This window comes from Gymnoscopelus braueri (genome assembly GCF_963280865.1).
Source record: "Gymnoscopelus braueri genome assembly, chromosome: 4".
Lineage (NCBI taxonomy): Eukaryota > Metazoa > Chordata > Actinopteri > Myctophiformes > Myctophidae > Gymnoscopelus > Gymnoscopelus braueri.
The window spans coordinates 4013529-4036412 of NC_137605.1; the positions used below are offsets into that span (position 1 = coordinate 4013529).

The window sequence follows — 22884 nt, forward strand, 5'->3', positions numbered from 1 at the left end:
AAAGCATATTAATGGACGTCACATGGACGTAAATACACCGGATTTAGCAAAGATGCTAATTTTCATCCGCAGTCCTCACACAAAACATAAAATCAGAAAAACAGACAGACAAACGGTGGAATACATTTACATAACATTACATAGGGAACACAGCATAAAAATAAACCTAAAACATGATCACAAATGGTTGCAGCTTTGGTTTTCAAGCAACCATCTTTTCAGATTGAATTTAAAAGATGGAAATGTAGCACAATCCCTTATACGCAGAGGAAGGACCTCCCTCCCCCCCCCCCGCCCCCCCTCATCTGACGATACACAAAAGAAGAAGAAGCAACCACTTCACAGAACATTGGAGGACACTTTAGGTCAAACCACAAGTCAGTTGACTAGATTTTTACAGCTGACAGTAAAGAGAAAAAAACACAGTAGGAATTGAAAGTGAAATCTCAACCATCTCACCCTAGACATGACACTCAGTTTACACACATTTACACTCAAAGAACCACCATGGAAATAAGCTCTCTATTTAGTTTTTAGTTTGCTATCTAGTTTGATCCTTTTGACACATTATGTACAAATACGTACAGTATATGCATTTATTTCAATACAAAACCTCATTCAATCAATCAATCAATCAATCAATCAATCAATCAATCAATCAATCAATCAACCCATATGTACTACATGAAAAGTGAAGCTGTCATCAATATATACCATGAATAATGTTTGCATTGTTGTTTGATGTGCATAACACTGTTCATAATTGATCTTGCCTTTACTATTCACATTAAACTATTGACTTGTATTTATGATTATTATGATTATTATTATTAGTAGTGTTGTTGCACTTATTCTATATTTGCATTATTTGAATTAGCAGCCTATGATAAGATTAAAACAGTGGTGAGTTTCACTCCATTTGCGGCCCGCGAGAGGCAACTGTGCGGCCCGCGAGGACTCCTGTAAAAAAATAAATAATAATAATAATAATATTTGTATTACTGTTCAAGCAGACTAACATACACATCTGTAAATCAATTGTTGATTCTGGACTTATTTTGATTTTCAGTATGTACAACTGCTGCTGTTAATCTGTATTACTTTTCAAGCAGACTTATCTTGTTTCCAGAGTGCATTTTTTCCTTTTGTGACACTCAACACAGGATTTAAGAATCCCAGGCCTAAAATAACTGATTTCGGCATTTCTGGATTTTCGTTTTTTATTTGTTTTTTTGTGCACTGATTTCGGCGCCGGCGCCCTCGGCTTGGTATCCGAGACATAATTTGGCCCTTGGGGAAAAAGAAATTGGGGAACCCTGATGTAGATCTTGAATATACAAAAGGTCCAGGGGTCATGGGCAAACGGAAAGGACAGCAACACTAAATCTTGAATGAACCTTCAGGGACCCCTTATTGCTCTGGGTCCCAGGCAGTTGCCTATATGGCCTGTTCATAAAATGTGCCTCTGTATGTGGGGGTCCTTTTGGTTCAGCTTCTGAAATTCAGGGTCAGACTGTTCAGTGATCCAGCTCCAACCATGTATAGACTGTGTGTTAAATTGCTAAATGACCCTTTACTATAATAAAGAAAGAACAGTGAAAACTCCTCAAGTGAGATAATTCAACAATTCAGTCATATCCTCTCACCGAATAAAAAAGGAACATTCATTCAAGATCATTCATCATTCTACAGTATTGTCAGCTTTGGTGGAAGACAATACCTCAACCTGTCTGAACTAGTTGCAGCAGGTAGACAACGCCCTGGTGGGGAGTGAGGACTTGTTGTTCAGTAGAGAGAGAGAGAGAGAGAGAGAGAGACACACACACACACACACACACACACTCACACACACACAGAGACAGAGAGAGACATACAGACAGAGAGAAGGTGGAGCATAGTTTGACTAGAGAGAGAGAGAGAGAGAGAGAGAGAGAGAGAGAGAGAGAGAACACAGTGGATGAAGTTTTGTAAAATAAAGCACAGTCTTACATATTCGCTTCAGGAGGAACAACGTTCAGTCATTTAACCGACAGCTGCGCTACTGACGTTAGTTCCACTTTAAACTCTCAGTAAGTTACAAACTCAGTGTTGCACAAAAATACATTAGCTGCTAAGTTGCTAACGTAATAAGATCCATTATGGTAACATGTTTACTCAGTGAAGAGTTAAGTTGCAATGAACAGTGAAACAGTCATTTGTGTATTTTTGCGTTTACTTTGTGTTGAATTAAAACCTGGTTACATTGCACTAAGGTGTAGGCTATTACAGTAGCTCTCCCAGGGCTGTTCAAGAGAATATATCTTCATATCACAGTGACTGTGTTTACATGGACCCTAATATTCCACTAATAATCAGAATGGCTCAATCACAATACAAATGCTTCATGTAAACACTTTGTTAGAGACTAGTCTGATGGGAATGAATGTTCAATCTGGTTGAGAGGAGTGGATTCAATATTTTTATTAAATTAAAAAATGGAAAATATCAGCATATAAACTGTATGTATGTACAGTTAGAAAGAACAGCAGAAACCACAAGTCGAGGACACAGTGTGGGTCCATAAAAAAAAAAGGAGGAACCACTTTGTGTAAAAGTTATTTTCTGATTAAATGTTTGGGGTATGTAAACAAGGATCACTTTTATTTAACGTCCATGTAAACACATCTCTGATAAGAATGATTTCAGTCTGACTGTAGAAATATTGTCCATGTGATTGTATGTCACAGTTGTTGCTGTGTGCTGCTCGCTACGTCTTTAGTTTAGTTGTTTACACTCTGCTTTGTCCGTCTGGAAGCCATGTTATGTGATTCAGACACCCGGGGGCCGAGGATTCTGATTGGTCTGTCGGCGGGGCGGGACTAAACACTAGGGGATGAATGATGATGTCATATCCTTGTATGAGGAAGTAATGACTGCGGGAGGGAGGGAGAAGTCTCCATTATATTGTTATGCAACTTGTGTCTGACAATAGTCTCCCCTCTAGGCTTTCTACCAGTGAGCCTAGTGGATCAGGAAAGCAGGTCCTAAACCCCAACACCATGGGTTCAACGTATTCAACGTAAGTGAACTAACATTGTCATGGCAGATTTGACTGGTTAGTCCATATTGTGTTTTAATGTGGGAAACATCTGCCTTTTGTCTGGTTCTAAACTCCTACATTTACAACTATTTACAATGTTGTCATTCATCAGACACTGTTATCCAGAGTGAATTACTAAGGACAAGATCACAGCAGCAACATGGATCCAAGTCAATCAACAACAGGGTAAAGGATCTATTCACTACAGCAGTGGTTCTCAACCTTTTCAGCCCATGCACGACCCCACAAAGTTGATCAGAGCTGAATGAATCATATTTGAACCAGAGACCCCCCAAAATAATAATATTTGAACTGGGTATCCCCCCAAAATAATCATATTTGAACTGGGGACCCCCCACAATAATCATATTTGAACTGGGGACCCCCCAAAAATAATCATATTTGAACTGGGGACCCCCACAATAATCATATTTGAACTGGGGACCCCCCACCCTGACAAGCACTATAGAATTGTAGGAGTTGAGGCATTACATTTAGTTTGACTCGGTTCCACAGATAAATATTGTGGAACACGAGACGTTGTGAGCTTGTACATCTTTCTTATGTTGTATGACAATTTGGCCAATGTTTGATGAGTGTTTATAGTATATGGTAGTTTGTTGATTACTTTTGATTCAGTAAAGGTCTTTTTTTCTTTCTTTCTTTCAAGGTATTAAAAAGGTTAATTGTCCTTAAATTGTAATTCACTGTCATCCAGGGACCTGTAGCTGGTCAGATCCAGCTACCACGAGTGGTCTGAGCTCCTTTCATACTGTATGATACTGTCTGATGTCTAGTCGGCGACAGAGCCAAATATCTAACCTGCTAGATATTTGAAACGATCGAGAAGGCCATCGCCGAGCGTAATTATCGTGGCCGCATCCTTTCGCATGAGCCTTTCACACACAGCGACCAAAACCTCACCGATCACAGCCAGATCTGCGCCAGATCGCCGGTTTTGTCGGCGAAACAGATACTACTGTATCTGTTTTCGACTCTCAGTAGTTAATACTCTCACAAAAACATGTAGTAATCCTGGTTGCTATACCGCCTCCCCCATGACAGCCGGGGCGCCTGATGGAGGAGAAAGGAACTGTTTGGAATAACGTGTTGGCCCTGGTCTCCCTAGGCTGGTGGGGGGAGTTTAGCGCCCAGGATCACTTAGAAAAATGTGCACCGGGTGAAAAAAGGGTTACAAAATCGTGGAATGACAAATGTAGTAAAACAAATAAAATTATAATGATTAATGAATTAATAACCTTTATCACCGACACACCAAGAGTGTGTGATGATGATCACTCTGGCCTGCTCTGCTCTTGGCGAGCAAGAGGAGCTCTGAACCGGCATGTGTCTCTCTTCCTGCCGCGGCACGTCTTGTGTGTGAGTGTGAGTGTGAGTGTGTGTGTGTGTGTGTGTGTAGAAATATTTATGGATTAGATAAAAAGGATATGTGACCAACAAGTCGACGGTTATGTTCCGTGAGGCCCCTCTCTCCACCAGCTCTCCCGGGTAGAGGAGAGGGGCTGGGGGAGGACTGTCACACAGTCCGCCGTGCCTGGTTCTCACCGGGCAGAGCGGGGTATTGCAGCATATGTGACTCATATGTAACTCCGGAGCCCGACTTGGATTGGACTTGGATTTAAAGGTAACTGTAGAAGGTCTCAATAGTGCCATTTAGCTCTGCTACATCCACCAGATTTAGCAAAGATTTAGGTTGCCAATTTCAGCCAATCAGGAGAGAGTACCTATTATCAGCTTCGATTTTTATAGTGTTCCAGTTCCAATTGTGTCTCCTCATTTCTTTGTGTGCCATCACTTCCAATTTCACATCAGGTATCCTGAATAAGTGTTCTGTGTGCAGCCATGCATTACATGTATTTATGTATAAATCACTTTGTCCGTAGAAGTCATTTAAAATGTACAACCTCTTCAGGTTTATGTGACTTTATTTTCTGTTTCTTCAGCCTTTCCATTTTGGACCACCTCTTCAACAACGACAACGAGAAGAAGTTTCCTCCAGAATACATCCTCCCTCACACATATAAAGACATGCAGGTCAGTGATTAGCCTGCAGAAGGCAGCGTGGTTAAATACACTAGTAGGTTGGTATACAGTATGCACAGTTCATTGCATTTTTTCTCTCTCTCTCTCTCTCTCTCTCTCTCTCTCTCTCTCTCTCTCTCTCTCTCTCTCTCTCTCTCTCTCTCTCTCTCTCTCTCTCTCGTGTCAACACAAGTAGAAAACTAAGTAATGTAGAGAAATGGAAAGACAGTAGGCTACGCTGAACTAAACCAGTGTTATACTACAGTATTTACACTCCTTTAAATTGATGGCCCACTCTCATCTCAAACATAAAAGTTACTGCCAATGTTTACTGAGGTATTTACCAAAATATGCCTAACTTTTTTTTGCCTGGAAACCAGATGAATCTGCCAGTGCAAAAAAAAAAGAAGAAGCCCTCGGCAGATTAGTCTGGCCCCGCTCGGTTGTGATTGGATTTCGCTTTTTTATCCGATGGAAATGCAGGTTCCACACAGAGATTCCAGACTAATATCTTAGCAGTGATATTAGTCTGACCATGCCAGGCTAAACACTTTTAACACTCAAATATAATATATAATGTATATGTGCTGATGGGTGTAAATGTCATATACCCACACAACATCCAGATAAGATTGAATTCCCCACCATGAGAAACAGTGATAGGGTACTACACACACATCTTATTGTCAAGTCATCACATTTATGTAATGCACTAAATGACTTTTTGAGATACATGACATTCACAAGGTCAGCAGAGGATAATATTAAATGACTTCATTTTAGGTTCCTTATGGCTGGAGGATCTTTAGTTAACAGCTCAGTCAAAGTCTCACCCTGAGCGTACAATTGCTACAAAACTGCTCATATCGAAACTTAAACTGAGCATATTTTTGCTGATGGGTGGAAACCTTGTAAGTCCAAAATTGTTACTTTTCAGAAAATGGAAGAGACAATTATGCTGTAGTTATTACTTTCCATTGATCATCAATATTTATTACCACACACACACACACACACACACACACACACACACACACACACACACACACACACACACACACACACACACACACACACACACACACACACAATCTTTAAAAAAAAATCTAAAACAGACGATCCACAAGCTCATAATGCGTTGCATCATGACGACCTGTGAGCTTGTAGATCTGCTATTTTGGCCACTCTCGTGTGACGCTGTAGCGTAACGAAGTAGGGCATTCATTTAAAAAAAAAAACTAAACGTAAAAAGTTGAAATATGGAGATATGAGGTTTCTGCCCGGCAACAATGATGCAGGAAGTTGTTTGCAGGCCATAAAAACAGACTTCGGGCGCGCTCCCACCAAGAGTTGGCTGGCCGCTGTTAAACGCAGGTTGTGCGCGGCCACAGTTTTTTGCAGCCAGCGGATTCTAAAAAACGGGAGTGTCGCGCCTGTCACTCACTTTCAGGACCCACTGCCTGCTGCCTTGAGCACCATGTTGCTTCCTGAGTCTTGAGACAGTCCGCCTTCCACTCACCCGATTGGACAGAGGGAGAAAATCGGCTCCTGCCTCCAGCACTTTTATGCTTAGTCGCGGAGAGCAGATAAACGCAAGGTCTGCGCGACTAGCGGAAAAATCTGCTCTTGCGTGAATCAACGCATTTGCATTGACAATGCATTGGCAGATTCTGCAAACAGCGGCCAGCCAACTCTTGGTGGGAGCGCGCCCTTCCTGTGTTTCCATTTGGGTATTTAACTTACTTATTAGGCTTCTTTTATAGGTAGGTAGGGAGGATGTGGTAGCCACCAAACTGAAATGGGCATTCCATAGTGAAACTCCTTTGTACGGAATGCCCATTTCAGTTTGGTGGCTACCACATCCTCCCTACCTACCTATAAAAGAAGCCTAATAAGTAGTTTTAAAGTCACCTTAAAACAGACCACAGGTCTATTGTGCAACGCCTACGGTGAAGAGCGATGTAGGACCACACGGGTATTGGACAAAAGGTTAAATAATATTTAAGCAAATTTTTATAGTACTTCATTTTGTAATCGGTTAATGCATAATATATGTAGCCTATATTAACTTGTACTGATTAACTTGAGTTTTTGTGTCATTTCAGCCAGTCATGACTAAAGGAGTTTCCAGAGACCAAGGCTCTGGCTCACAGGAGGATACAGGAGATCAAGGTAATAATGATAAAAACAAAAACAAAGATAAAAAAAAAACATTATGACCGTTAGAGTTCATTAGTGTACTAATAGGAACCTTCTTTTTTTATCTTTAGGAGCCTAATCTACACTGAAAGATTATCGTGCTATATACACTTTAAGCAATGCATCTGGTTCATCAATGTGATTGTGATGTCCATATCAAATAAATAAACATAACATAGTATAGTTTGTTGATTACTTTTGACACAGTAATGGTTTTATTTTTAAAAAAAATCTGCCCATCAAAAAAGTATTGGGTCTATGTATTTATTTGTATGTATATTATATTTTACACCCCAAGTATCCCATCCCACACCCCTCCCCTTTGCGTGGGAGGAACACTCACAGAGCGTTCATGATGTGTGCCCTGACACACACACACGCACACGCACACAAAAAAACACAATTGAAACAAGCTGTCATCTTTTTCTGTGTTTCTCCTTTTGCTTGTGGTGGGCCTGTATGGGCCATGTAGGCCTACTGTAGATGTTATTGCTGCATATGATACAGTATATGTATGTTGGAAGTAATCAATAGAGATGTCAATCACCTCCAGGTGTCCAGAGAGAACTCATCCAGAGATCCATCCTCAGAGCGGATGCAGTGTGTCTGGTGCTGCTGTGTTTTCTACTGGCGTTGATAACCACATTCATGGCCCTGTACTGTGAGTATCAGCTCAAAGGTCAAATTAATGCACTTACAAACAGAGACCTGTGTCTCACATAAGAACCATGCTCCACTTCTGATAGCGTGTGGGTTCTCTAGTACTGTATTATACATGTTGAGAACTATTCACATTAAAACACACCTGATCAGGAACATTGGCCCTCATTTATCAACACGGTGCAGACCAAATAATGGGCGTACAGCGAGATCACCGCAACTCTCGACATTTATCAATATATCATGACGTTGCCTTCAGCCTACAGCACGCTCAGATCTCACGTCTGGTCGATAGCAGTTGTTGGCGTTGGCTGCACTCGTCTGTTCCATTGTAGACATGCGGAGCAGCATTGTCTCACTGTCTGACAGGCATCTGGACACATATATCCACTCCAAAATTGTAAGAAAGCCTGTCAGCGACGCCTAGTGGCCTTGCATGGTATTACCCACGGACAAGCCTATTTAGTCAGTTGACACACGCAGGTCAGCACGTCAGACACAGCAAGCTCCATGTGTTTCTGATCCCTTGTTCCTTGTTCTTGATCTGTGAGTTTATGAAACTATGTGAGTACACTATTTCAGGTCCAAAGTGTTGATGTAGTATTCATTTATATCTGGGACTCTGTATATCACTTGTATGTGACTTTATATGCTTAATTGGCAACACCTGTTTGTTTGGCTAGTGCTAATTTAGCTCCCCACTGCCTGCAGTTTGTTTGTAACCCTTTATGGTGTATATTTTGTTACTCCTGTGATGATGATGTGTATTTACTTCTGTGCCTACAATGTTTGGACAGTTTTGGTGTTAATATTTGCTACACTGAGTGTGTGCTTATTTTTTGCCTTATGACACTGTGCAGATAGCCTGTTGTTAGTGATTGCATCATACATGCCAGTGATCGCATCATAAATGCTTGAGCTCATGCTACTGCTAATGTGTTCATTACGGGGCCAGGCTGCCAGCATAGCTCCGTTTTGATATTGGCATTATTCAATATTCTTCTCCTTCTTCCACTTTTTGAAGTTTTGGCTTAACCGTGCATACTGTACGCTTTTTACGAAACTCGGCCATATGGTAGATGGTCACGAAAAACTATCAAGAAATAATTCTCACACTCATTCGTCAAAGGGTGGCGCTATAGCACTCAATTGAAAGTGCCAACTTTGAACTTTGAACTCATGCCCTGTTTGACCTACAGCCATGAAACTTCGATATACTTCATGCCCGACAACCTTCGTGGTCTGACTTTTGACCTCTGACCTTTAGATCTCCCACCATTTTGAATTATATGAAAAAGATTCATTGGCTCTTAAAAGCTTCATTCTTTCACTTATGGAAAATCCGGATAGATAGATAGATAGATAGATAGATAGACAGATATGCAACACAACAGACATGCAATAGACATACATGCAACCTAAATTTAGACAGAGATAGATAGATAGATATACAACAGACATGTGTAGCCGACGTGACGACGTGACAGTGACGTAAGTTTCAATAATAATAATATATATATATATCTATATGTATGTATTATTATATTGTAATTAATTCATAAGTTATATTTATATGGTTTATGAGATAATTACGTCCTGTATACATATGCTGTGATATCATCCAGTGTGTGATTGCTACACATGCAATATACATACATGCAACCTAAATTTAGACAGAGATAGATAGATAGATAGATAGATAGATAGATATGCAACACAACAGACATGCAATAGACATACATGCAACCTAAATTTAGACAGAGATAGATAGATAGATAGATATGCAACACAACAGACATGCAATAGACATACATGCAACCTAAATTTAGATAGATAGATAGACAGACAGATTCATTTCATCTCAAACACGATAAAATGTACTTCTTACCACTGCTATCTGGGAAAGAACGTGGTCTGCTCCTGGTGTCGTCCTGCTCTCTCAAGGGAAACCATTCCTCACCATCCGACTCCAGCTCAGTATCTGACGAATCAGACTGAGATTCAACGGGCTTTCGAGAACCTCACGGCGACTCGTCGTCACCCTACCACTGCGACGGAGAAGCTGGGTCGGTTCAAAGTGTTCCTCACCGCCAGATATCTCCGAGTCTGTCTCAGGCACTACGGTCGCGGAGGCTCCGGTCACCGGTGCCGCGGGCACCTCGACACGACGGAACGTCATCGTCTCCTCTATAGTTTAGTGATTTTGTGGACTGCTGGTGATGTTCATAATCGGCTGTCCCGGTACTGGCCCTGCTCGGCCCAGGGACTGGATCGCCGACAGGGCGACTGGAAGCAGCGCTTCTGCGCCCGGTGGCGGCGGGGTGCTTCCGCTTCACTGGCTTAGGGCCAGGCATGTTCTCTCTCGTGTGTGTGTGTGTGTGTGTGTGTGTGTGTGTGTGTGTGTGTGTGTGTGTGTGTGTGTGTGTGTGTGTGTGTGTGTGTGTGTGTGTGTTCCCACGAGTTGTTTTGATCACGTGGTGGAAGGCGGCTGTGATCACAGAATGTTTATGTTTGACTGTCACAGAAGCTGTTCTGATCATGGGAACTCTAAATAAGATGTTTTTGATTATAGGTCACCCTGACTTTTGATGGCATGTTTTCATGTTTTCTTTTCATGATAGAAGCCCCAAATTAAGTCACAGGCTGGGGAAGAGCGCCATCTAACTGAAACACAAAAGAAAAAAAAAATCACCCACTCTTTTTTTTTTACGTCTTAGACGTCATGTGGCACTCAGGGCGTTACATGGCCATGACGTCTTAGACGTCATGTGGCACTGAATGAGTTAACCCGGGATTCGGGGTCGAGCTGAAAAGTAGTTCCACCTGTTGGAATCATTTGCTTTTTGTCAATTTCAATCTATTCTGTTTCCATGTCTTATTGTGCTATTATTGCACTTTGCGCTTCATTGGCCCTGCTTGTCGCCGTCTCTCTCTCTCTCTCTCTCTCTCTCTCTCTCTCTCTCTCTCTCTCTCTCTCTCTCTCTCTCTCTCTCTCTCTCTCCCCCCCCCCCACCCCCCCCCCACTGGCCCCATATTATCACTGCTTGCAGCTATATTCTTTATTGTTATTCATTTCAGACCACACACACACATGTTCACCATTACCTAATAAATCAGAGGTCTTCAACAGGGGGTCCGCAACCCCTAGGGGGTCCGCGAAAAAAAACAAAAAAAATAAACTTTGTATTTATTTTTATTTTTTTTATGTCAATTTATCTTTAAACATAACATGACATATTTCAATAGCCTAATTGAATGCACGATAACATGGTATGTTTATACATATTTTGTAGAGAAAGGTCCTTTTGCAGTTACTGGGATAGCCCGAAACACGACTGTCATACCATGACAGTCATGGCGCTACTTGTTCCTGTTTTTTAAAAGTTTACATTTACAACCAGCACATCTTCATAAACGTTCAGATTTCAAATATAAAATGCTTCCCCCCCCGGCCACGGATGTTACAAGTTAAAGTGCACAGGTCTAAGTAGCCTACCTGTATCCTCCGTAGGCCTATTGTTAAATAAAAAGCTTTTTAATCCGATTGCCGGCCATTTTCTCCAAATCTTCTCCATATGCTTTCAAATTTGCGCCCCTATCGGTTGGGAAGTGTATTGCACCCTGATACATTACTAAAAAAGAAAAAGGAAATGGCCGGTGATCGGATTAATTTTATTTGCCAGAACCCAAGGGGTGGGGCTTACATGAAGCTTTGTACCTGTTTCGTCCATACATGGGCAGGGGCCATTTGTCCTCCGGCCCCAGCCAAAAAAAAAGTTTGTGACGTCCCCTTTCGTCTAACTATTCATGACATCATGAACTTCAGTTATAAAGTGGTTTGTAGGTGTGTTACATACTAGGACTTCATTTTGGGTCCGGCAGAACCAGGTCTCCTGGTCTTGTTTATTGAACAATACGGAAGATACGGGTACTTCGACCTGTGAGCTTTAACTTGTAACATCCGTGGCCGTGGGGTCAGCACTTTATATTTGAAATCTGAATGTTTATGTAGATGTACTGGTTGTAAATGTAACATTAAAAAAAAAACAAGAACAAGTAGCGCCATGACGCTTGTGACAGACGAGCATCATGTGAACCATGGCTACTACTGGGACAACCTGTGCGTATGGGAGCAGGCAACCATTTTTTTCATGTTTATACATATAAAACACAATTTTATACATAAATATACGATATATGTGGTAGCCCCCCCTACCCTACGAGGTAGGGGGTCCCTGCTCCATCACCCCATCAGTTTGGGGGTCCCTGGCCTGAAAAGGTTGAAGACCCCTGCAATAAATCATTGGAAAGAAATCCCTTCTCCAGACTCCCCTGATTCTCTGACCGGAATCTAGTCCATATCCGCCGCCTCAACCAGTATTATTATTTCTAAAGTAACCGGAGGTGTCCCCCTTCGTTATTTTTTTATATTATCTAACACACTAATAAATGATCCATGTGAAATTATAACATTTTATAAACTCATTTAAACAAACTGCTTTAACAGTCATTCAGATAAGATTGCAGATCTGGCTGCATTGGCTATTTGAAAATAGCAGATCTACAAGCTCACAACGCGCTTGTAGATCTGCTGTTTTCTAAATATACGACTACGAGCGCTTCTGCAAGAGCATTTTCGGGAGTTTAGACCGGCGCAGCGGCGCTGCCGTTATATTTTCATGGCCACCGGGGGATCGGACTTTTAACCCACGGTCCAACACACACCAGCCTTCATCCATTAATGTTCTCTCCAGGCTATCTATCTCTCCTTAATGCGGCGCAGCACGCAAATTAATATACTAACGTGTGTGTGTGTGTGTGTGTGTTGACAGGCAGCAAGGCGAGGCGAGCCGGCATAACTCTTTCTTATTGGCTTTCTATGCTTTGTTTGGTCGTATTCTGGTTCATGTCGTAAAAACGGGGCGTTTCAAGAATATTTAAGGGCGTGTTATTTAAATGACGCTCGTTTTCAGACGTCAGATTTATCAAAGCTCCGACCAAATGTACGCTAGGATTGGCTGTATAGGATCGCTTCATAAATGTGACTTTGCCCTACGGACAAAAATATGCGTTTTTTACGCTCCATTGATAAATGAGGGCCAGTGAGTTTATTTTATGTTATTTTCACTCAGATGTTTGATCTCATCATTGAACAGTAACAACAGCTGTGTTTATTTTTACTTTTGGTTCTTTACAGATCATTCAGTCAATAACCTGACCGCCCTGACCCTGGAGATGAATCTGTTGAAGACCAATTACAATGACCTGACCCTGGAGATGAATCTGTTGAAGGCCGACTACACCAACCTGATGCTCCAACGAAACCAACTACAACTTGAACTTAAGAAAGGGAAAGGTGAGACGTTACAAACTTTTTGCCATCATTGCCACAATGTGTTGACAGACAGACAGACAGACAGACAGACAGACAGACAGTGTGTCTGTATCTCTATTCACATGGGTCTTAAATGTCCACTCAACACCATCAGTGTCACAATGTGTTGACAGACAGACAGACAGACAGACAGACAGACAGACAGACAGACAGACAGACAGACAGACAGACAGTGTGTCTGTATCTCTATTCACATGGGTCTTAAATGTCCACTCAACACCATCAGTGTCACAATGTGTTGACAGACAGACAGACAGACAGACAGACAGACAGACAGACAGACAGACAGACAGTGTGTCTGTATCTCTATTCACATGGGTCTTAAATGTCCACTCAACACCATCAGTGTCACATAAAGTAATGCTTGTTTTTTTTCACTCCTGTCGTGTCATGTCGAGACACAAGGGGGCAGTGTTTAACTGTTTATCATGAAAGCATGAGTAGCAGAGTTCTGTGGCAATGAGTATGAATGTCTTTTAGAGTTTATGAGATGCTAAACAAATATTTTCTAAATGAGGTGCAGAAACACTATTTATATATTAAATAAATATGTTTACCCTCCACTACCTCCCTGACTACTATTATTACTATTATTATAAATACTCTAGTCTACGACGTGTTAGAATTGATTATCAGTGCATTGCAAATCCGTCACTAAATATCTTTTTTTTTTTTTTTTTATTTATATTTTTATTGGGTTTTTAACATTTTCCACATACAGCAACTGACATGGACATACTTTTAACAAACATGACAAACATGGTCAAACAAACAAGGGGGGGGGGGTCCTCCAATTCCATTGTTCATCAACATCATCAGTTTACAGCGAAAAACAAAAAAAGCATAGCATAGCCAGGCACTTAGGACAGGTCACAACACTCCATATAGCTCATAGTCACATTTAAGCATCGGCATAATCGTCATTGTCCTATCTAAGGGGAGGATTCCGGCCCACAGTACATTGGCCTTTTAGAAGGATCCGAGAGATTTCGGCGGGGAAGTAGTCTATTAGTGGGGCCCACAATTTCAGAAACGAGGCTTCATTGCCTCTGTGTACTGCACACAGTCTTTCGTGGGGGAGTACACCAAAGATCTCTTTATACCAAAGTTGTATGGTAGGGGGCTTATCCTTGATCCAATTGATTAAAATGCATTTACGAGCTAATAATAAGAATTTGTCAAGTAACTTAAATTGTGGGGGTGTCAGATTAATCTCTTTGGAAGGGAGTCCCAGAATGAAGGCTCCCGGATCCTTCTTTATCCTAACCCCAAAGATGCCACTTAACTCTTGTGCCACGGAGCCCCAAAACCTAGATATCCACTTACATTCCCAAAAGTAGTGGTAGTAGGTTCCAAGATCTGTGTGACATTTAGAGCACAAAGGAGATCTTGAACGGTCCATTTTGTTTAGTAACACAGGTGTGATGTGCAGCCTGTGAAATATTTTATATTGTGTTTCTCTTAATCTATTACAGGTGAACACATTTTTAACAGAATCAATGGCCTCTTGCCAGTCGTCCTCGATATATACATTGTTAAAATCGCTCTCCCACTTGTGGATGGATTGTACCTCCAGGGAGTCCAGCGAGTACAACAAGGAATAGAAGGAGGAGATAAAATGTGATACATCACCACGTTTGCATAGGAGGTCCTCCACTTTGCTATATAGGGATCCAGTTTGTGGGGGCAAACGTAATGTGTTAATATAGTGACGTATTTGCAAAAAAACAAAAAAATGTTCCCTTGGGAGATTGAATTGCGTCTGTAATTGCTGAAACGACATCAAAACACCATCTTTGAATAAATCACCCAGTACTCTAAGCCCTCGAGAATGCCAGGTCTTGAAGATTGCAGAGCTAAATCCTGGGCCAAATTCATGATTACTAGAAATGGGTGTTAGCAGTGACCTTAGGTCTCCTCTGCCTGCATAGGTGTTAATCTGTCGCCATATTCTGATAGAAGTATAGATAATTGGGTTTCCTCGTATCTCTCTGTGGATTTTATCTTTATTACCAGTTACAAGGGCCCATAGTGAATTTGGTGAGCAGCCCCACGAGTCCACACAGTTCTTATTGTGTAAATAGGCTTGGAGCCATTCCCAAATGAAGCGAGCATGACAGGCCCAGTTATAGAAAAGTATATTTGGCATGGCCAAGCCAGCTCTGCTCGTTGGCAACTGCAAAATTTTAAACTTTTGCCTAGGTCTTTTTCCATGCCAGATAAACTTAGAAAAGGCCTTCTCCAGATCTCTGACATCTTTTTTTGATACCCATAAAGGAAGCATCTGTAAAGGGTATAAGAGGCGGGGAAGAGTATTCATTTTTATTAGACTTGTTCGTCCCAGAAATGATAATGGGAGGTCATGCCACCGTTCCAAGTCCCTCTTAACCTCCCTAATGACCGGGGCCAGGTTCAGGCGTGCCAGATCCTTTAAATTGGGGGAAACTTTGATGCCAAGATACGTAAATCCAGAGGTGGTCCATTTGAAGGGAAAGTTAATTGGGATGTCTGACTTGGTCAGAGTACCCAATGGCATAGCTTCAGATTTACTTTGGTTAATTTTGTAGCCCGAGATAGCGGCAAAGTCTTTTATGATTGAGAGGACGGTTGGCACCGACCTCTTCGGAGAGGACAAAAACAGTATAATGTCATCTGCGTATAAAGCTATTTTATGGGGGGTACCCCCATTCGAAAATGAGACCCCCTCCACATCGTGATGGGACCGTATAGCCTCGGCAAGCGGTTCGAGCGCGACGGCAAATAGTAATGGACTTATGGGGTCCCCTTGCCTTGTGCCTCTAGCCAGGGGAAAAGGCTCGGAGCAAGTACCATTGGTAAGGACACGAGCGACAGGTGAGTGGTAGATAGTTTGTATCCATTTAAGGAAATTCCCTCCAAGTCCATACCTCTCCATAACATCAAACAGGTACCGCCATTCAACTCTATCAAATGCTTTCTGGGCATCAAGCGACACTGCTAGTACTTTACGTTTCATCTGATAAGAGTGCTGTATAACATTCAACAATCGCCTTACATTAGTAACCGAGTGTCGGCCTTGTATAAAGCCAGACTGATCTGGATTTATTATAAGAGGCATCAGTCCCTCAATCCTCCTTGCAAGCAATTTGGAGAGTATTTTACTATCCACTGCTATTAAGCTAATGGGCCTATAGGAACCACACATATCAGCTGGTTTCTCCTTTTTAAGTATGAGAGAGATATTAGCTAGGTTCAGGGTTTGGGGGAGACTGCCCCTCTGAAATGAGTCAGCATACATCTCTCTCAGAGGGCCTACTATGATCTTGCTCATTTTTTTGTAAAATTCTGGTCCGTAACCGTCTGGGCCTGGGGCCTTGCCCCCTTTAAGGGTTTTTATTGCTTCGAGTACTTCTTCCTCTGTAATAACTTTACAAATGGATTCTCTATGTTCCTCTGACAGTGTTGGGAACGTTATCTTATCGAGAAAGTCTTTCCTTTGCTGATCCGAGGTCCCGCACTCCGATGAGTATAACTTTTGGTAGAAAGATTTCATAACTCTATTTATATCCTTAGAAGTATGATGGCTGATATCATTGTCATCTTTAAGGGAGGATATAATATTAGAGTTTTGTTTACCTTTAGCAAGGCGAGCCAGGAGCCTGCCGGGTTTATTTCCTGATTCATAGAGCCGATGCTTTGCAGTAAAGATTGTGGACTCTGCTTCCCTTGTCAGTATTTGATCTAGAGCTGAACGAGCGGCATCTAACTGTTTCCCCACATTATTAGAGGGTAAGAGCTTGAATTCTGTTTCAAATTTTGCAATCAATTTTTCAAGTTCCAATTGGTTTCTGAGCGCCTCTTTCCGTTGGGCCGTAAATATCTTTACTTAATGAGTTTTTCCCACTGAGGTCAATCAGATATAACATTTGTACACAGAAAACCATGCAGTGTGTTCCATACAGCAGGAGTAAAACCAAACATATTTTCCTCTTTCCCAGATCTGTTGTGTGAGTCAGTGAAGTTGTGTCCCAGTGGATGGCAGCAGTTTGGATGCAGCTGTTATCACAGATCTACAACATGGAAAACCTGGGAGGAAAGCAGACAGCAATGTCAGAAGACACCAGGAGCAAATCTGGTGGTCATTGACAGTAAAAAAGAACAGGTTAGTGTATCTGAGATAATTCTGTGATTACGGTGAAAACATGAATATATTAGAGAAAATTTATTATGATTCAACCATGTACAATTGATCAGGAATTCATCAAAGGATTGAACGATGAATCATCATCCTGGATTGGACTGAAGAGGACTGAGGGCAAATGGACCTGGCTGGATGGAACTCCACTGACAACACAGTGAGACATTTTATACGTTTTTATATTGTAATTCCTTCAAAGTCACTGTATGTGGGTGACTGACTGACTGACTGACTGACTGACTGACTGACTGACTGTCTGTATGTGGCTAAAACGCATTGCGTTGTTTATTCTGCAGGTACTGGGACAGAGGATATCCTGATGAGAACCAAGGTGACTGGAACTGTGCACGATACTGGCACAGCAATGGAAAATGGAGCAGTGGGGTCTGTTCAGATACTGTCAAATCGATCTGTGAGATATGTTTCTCTTAACTTCATCAGAATAATCTATCTGCTCAGTGGCGTACACACACCTTTTTCCGCATGGTTTTACAGTAAGAGTAAATGCACTCAGTCACTTTACACCACTGCAAATAATTATATCACACATGCAGGCGTAGTGGGAAGCTGCGCTATAGTTACCCAATCAAACATCATGTGGAGTAATGTAACGATGGGATTTCCTCTCTAGTCAGTATGAATACCTTGAGGATTCTTACAGGGGCCCTCATCCAAGGTCATTTAGACTATGCGTGCTCCTCATGGTATCACAATACCACCAAAGGCCTTAAAAATAAGGCTCCAGACATCCCAAAACAAACTAGTAAGGCTACTTCTTGGCCTCAAACATACAACCCATCTAACCCCTGCTCATTTGGGTTGGATGGCTCAGGGTTGAGGACAGAGTACGGCAACTTGCAATGGGCCTGGTCTACAATATTCACAACAACATTGGGATACCCATGTGTGGCGATTTCATACACACAGAGAAGAGAACGCTCCGACACACGCTTGACAGGATACATCACAAGACTGATTTATTATCATATGCCACTCAACCACAAATCACGCATGCGCGCACCGGTGTGCGTGACACCTCCCCTCTTAAGTAAAGAAACTTCAAAGTATTTTTTTTTTCTTTTTCAAATGCGATATAATCTCAAAACATATTCAAAACTGTTTTATTTTATCAAAATTAACATCAGCTCTTTTTTTTTCAATACAAAATTAACGTGTGCATCAAAACTGTCTATGAACCTGACAATTAACTGTAAATGTAAACCATATCAAGCACACAAATTAGCTGTAAACATTTCAGTGCAAAACTTAACTAGGGGAGTGGGCAGACTACCACAACCCCTTGAGAGAGAAGGCAGGGATTATTTTGCCCTTATGCCATCCATCTCTATCTAACTATCATAACGACTGTTAGGCTTCACCACTCTTCCGCTCCTGGTGACAACAGGACCTCCAGGTGACAACAGGACCTCCAGGCCCTGCTGCTGGGTGGCTGCTGACAAGTTGTGCAGTGTTCAGTACCGGGGGTACTGGACCAGGGTGTACTGGTGAATAAGGTGCTTGTTCTGGCGCGACCGCTGGTGGCTCCACTGGTGTCTCTCTGTTGACCAGCTGGATGTTCCTGCGGTTCCGTCTGGGCGTGTCACCTCGGCCTGTCTGCATTGTGAACGACCGTGGTGTTGCTTCCTCGCGCTGCACCACCGCTGTTGTCGCCCACGTTTTCTCTCCATCGATCTTAAGACAAACCTGATCACCACAGGTGAGAGGCGGGAGTGGCCTTGCTGAGTACCTAGTGGTTGTAAAACTTCTCGTAGGACCGCTTGGCTTGCTTGTCATTTTTCCTGACCTTTTTCAAGTCAGGCCAGGCAGATTTCAGATACTCCATGAGGGTCGGCAGGGTTTTACGCAGGTTCCGGCCCATCATGAGCTTGCCAGGCCTCTCCTTTGTTGGCTTTGTCGGTGTTGAGCGATAGCACAGGAGTGCTAGCCTCCCAGGCCATAGCTGCTTGCATCGGCACTGACAACGGTGGGCCTCTGGGGTAAAAGTAGACTAAGGCTGGTGCTGAGGAGATCAGTGATTTCACCTCAGTGAATGCTCTTTCTTGTTGAGGACCCCAGACCCATTCTCTGTCAGACTTTAGCAGTTCATTCAATGGCTGTAGACAGGTGGACAGATTTGACAGGTAGCGACTTATGTAGGTTACCATTCCTAGGAACCGTCTGAGTTCTGGAACATTCGTTGGGGCGCTCATGTCTCTGATAGCAGCAACTCTTGCTGGGTTTGGCTTAATGCCATCCTTGCTTACCACCTGCCCCAAAAAGTCAAATTTTGTTTGAGACATTTTACACTTCTCTTTCTTGAGCTTGAGGCCAGACTTTTTCATGGACTCCATCACCTTGCTGAGTCTCATGTCATGCTGCTGTGTGGTTTCTCCAAAAAACAGGATGTCATCCATGTAAACTATTACGCCTTCATGCCCTTGTAGCAGCTCCGACATTTTCCTCTGAAATATTTTGGGCGCTGAAGTGATGCCGAAAGGCAGCCCTTTAAAGCAGTATCTACCCAGCGGGGTAGATCAGCTTGTAGTCACAGTCCTCCTCCAATGGTATCTGCCAGAATCCGCTGGCCACATCCATGCTTGTGAACACTGTACTACCTGCTAGCTTGGGGAGAAGGTCATCAATAATAGGCAGGATGAACTTTTCTCGTTCAACACACTCGTTCAAACGCCTCTTCAAGTCAACACATATTCTGATTCAGTTGTTCTCCTTATAAATGGGACCAGACACCATTGCGTTGGCTGCGTCACCTTCTGTATGATGCCCAGTGACTCCATCCGTTTCAATTCTTCCTCCACTTTGGGTAACAGTGGAACAGGGACTCGTCCTGTGTGGCTATACAGTAGGGTTGGGCCCCCTCTTTAAGCACAATCCCCACAGGATAAGGATAATTCCTTTTAACAGGTCGTTCATGAAAGTCCTTGCGGTCTTGTTTCCAATGAGAATCTGTGAGCAATTAGGGGTTAAGAGTCTTGCTCAGGGACAAATTTCATTTCATCGACACATATGCTGGGCTGGCCTGGAATCGAACCTGGGGCAACCAGGGCCTCTGGCTCCCTAGGCGGGCTCACTAACCACTCAGCTATGGCCGCCCTTTAATGTGCCCAGCTGACCAAACACACTGACTTCATTCAGCCATTTGATCAGGCCTAATTTGGTGGGCACTGCTCGGCCAAGCAGGTTTTCACCACATGACTTGACTGCTACCACTCTGAAATGACAGTCACGCAGCTTGTTCTGCACCTCAGCCTTGATTTTGGCTAAAAACTGCCCTTTTGTGGTCACAGTGCCCCCTGGGCTTCCAAGTGTTGTTTTTACAGGTTTAAGCTGGGGCTTTTTGGCTATGCTAATATATGTAGCTTCTGTGATCACTGACGTGTCAGCCCCCGAGTCTATTGTAAATGTCACTGGAGAATTAGCAATGTTCAGTGTTGTGTGCCATGGTGGCTCATCCTCAGTAATGACCTCACTCACTTTTGCGTTTTGCTCAGTGAGTGACCCCAGGAAGACAGACCCCTCTTCATCACTGTCACTACCGTGGTCATTTACTGTAACCTCCTGCACACTCTTAGAGTAACATGCTACTGCAAAGTGTCCCATTTTCTTACATTTGTTGAATTTTTTTCCCTTTAGCTGGGCACTGGTCTGGATCACTGTGTTGTTCCCTGTGACATCTTCCACAGTTTCCTTTTGCTTTTTCGTTTTTCTGTCCGTGTGCTTTAGCTCCACCTGCACCATAGTCTCTCCTCCCCTTCTGTCTGAAGGCTTTGACTTCATCAACATTATCTGATGAGCCCTGGTTCTGTCCTTTAATTAGCTTGTAATGCCTTGGCATTTCTATTGCACTACGTAGCGTCAGATCATCCTTCAATTGTAGCTTTTGAGACGGTGGCTTATCACGGATCCCAATGACTAAGTAACCTGTCCCTCATATGGTCAATTTTAGGGCTCCAAATTCGCAGTTTTCTGCTAACTCATAGAGCTGCCTAATAAAGGCTTCCACACTTCCGCACCAGCATGCTGCGCTCTTGACTGAAACTTAGCCCTCTCGAATATGACGTTACGTTTCGGCATGAAATGTGCGTCAAACTTAGCAAGCACCAGGGCATGTTTATCTGCCTCGGCTGCATCCGTGAAAGTGAAGGATTTAATTATGTGCTCAGCCTCTGCTCCCATGGAGTATATTAAGGCGCTAAACTGTACGTCCTCCTCCTCCTCGCTCAGCTTTGTTGCTCTGTACCGGGAAAATCTTTGCTTCCTGTCTGGCCAGGTTGCCGGCTTCGTGAAATCCAGCTGATCCGGAGGGGAAACCTTCACCATGGCAATGCACACACACGTTCAGATGACTCAAAGTTACTCTTCTTTTATTTCCTCACTTTTCTGTTACTTATGACACCATGTGGCGATTTCATACACTCGTAAGTCGTAATCACTTTAGATTAGAACACAGAGGACGCTCCGACACACGCTTGACAGGGTACATCACAAGACTGATGTATTATCATATGCCACTCAACCACAACTCACGCACACCGGTGCGCGTATGCGCATAGCAGACTTGGTATATATAAGCATAATATAATTCACTTTACGTGACACCATGTACCTGTCAAAATACTTCAAAAACATAAATGAAGTCCACAATCACAACACCAGAGGCAGCTCCACTGATCATGTTCAACCCAGATTTGGCACAAACAAGGGAATGAACTCGTTCTCATGCTATGCAACAAAAATGTGGAATGCCCTACCAAAAGGAGTAAAGGAGTGTAAAACCTACTCACTTTCAAAACTGCCCTATAAAAACACCTTCAGGAGACTGCAATTCCAAACTGGCCCCTGTCAAAGTCTTAACCTACCCCCCCCCCCCCCTCCTTGAACTGCTTATTGTACATACAAGTATACAGTAGTTATTGTTTTTCATACCAGTAACCTGTAAGCTTATTGTATGACGTTCTGCATAGTAATGTATATCTGTCTGTTTTATTAAATGTCATCATGATGTGAGTGCGTGGGGATCTCATTTTAAATAAGCCATTGTTCTTTCATGAGCGATCCAGTTTAGAGGACCTTGTATTGTGAATTGTACTTCCATGTACTGTTTCCATGTCTTTTCTAAGTAAAGTATCAATCAATCGATCAATTGATGAAACTCACTCCAGAGAGAAAATTGTCAGAATTAATTTGGATGCAAAAACCTTCGCACACCTAGATTAAAAGTGTTGAAAGCAAGTGCGTAGGCTAAAAGCAGCAGGCCACATCGGAGAAAGAAGTACCATGCAAGCTTGCAGTGTGCGGGTTCCTGTGCGGGTT

General features: G+C 42.6%; 1 protein-coding gene across 2 annotated transcripts; it reads left to right on the plus strand.

Moving 5' to 3' along the window:
* The first annotated feature begins 1944 nt into the window (after window positions 1-1944).
* On the plus strand, window positions 1945-22575 carry LOC308083142 (C-type lectin domain family 10 member A-like). 2 transcript variants are annotated; one of them, XM_080425304.1, is made up of 10 exons: window positions 1945-2069; window positions 2984-3058; window positions 3192-3265; window positions 5044-5134; window positions 7228-7294; window positions 7875-7982; window positions 13179-13337; window positions 17354-17517; window positions 17610-17710; window positions 17850-22575. In XM_080425304.1, the coding sequence occupies exons 3-10, from the start codon at window positions 3240-3242 to the stop codon at window positions 17983-17985; spliced, it is 852 nt and encodes a 283-aa protein (XP_080281430.1). In that variant the 5' UTR covers window positions 1945-2069; window positions 2984-3058; window positions 3192-3239; the 3' UTR covers window positions 17986-22575. The 2 variants fall into 2 exon arrangements, with proteins under 2 accessions (XP_080281430.1, XP_080281431.1); XM_080425305.1 differs by lacking the exons at window positions 1945-2069; window positions 2984-3058; window positions 3192-3265; window positions 5044-5134 and adding an exon at window positions 7061-7111.
* Window positions 22576-22884: the final 309 nt, after the last annotated feature.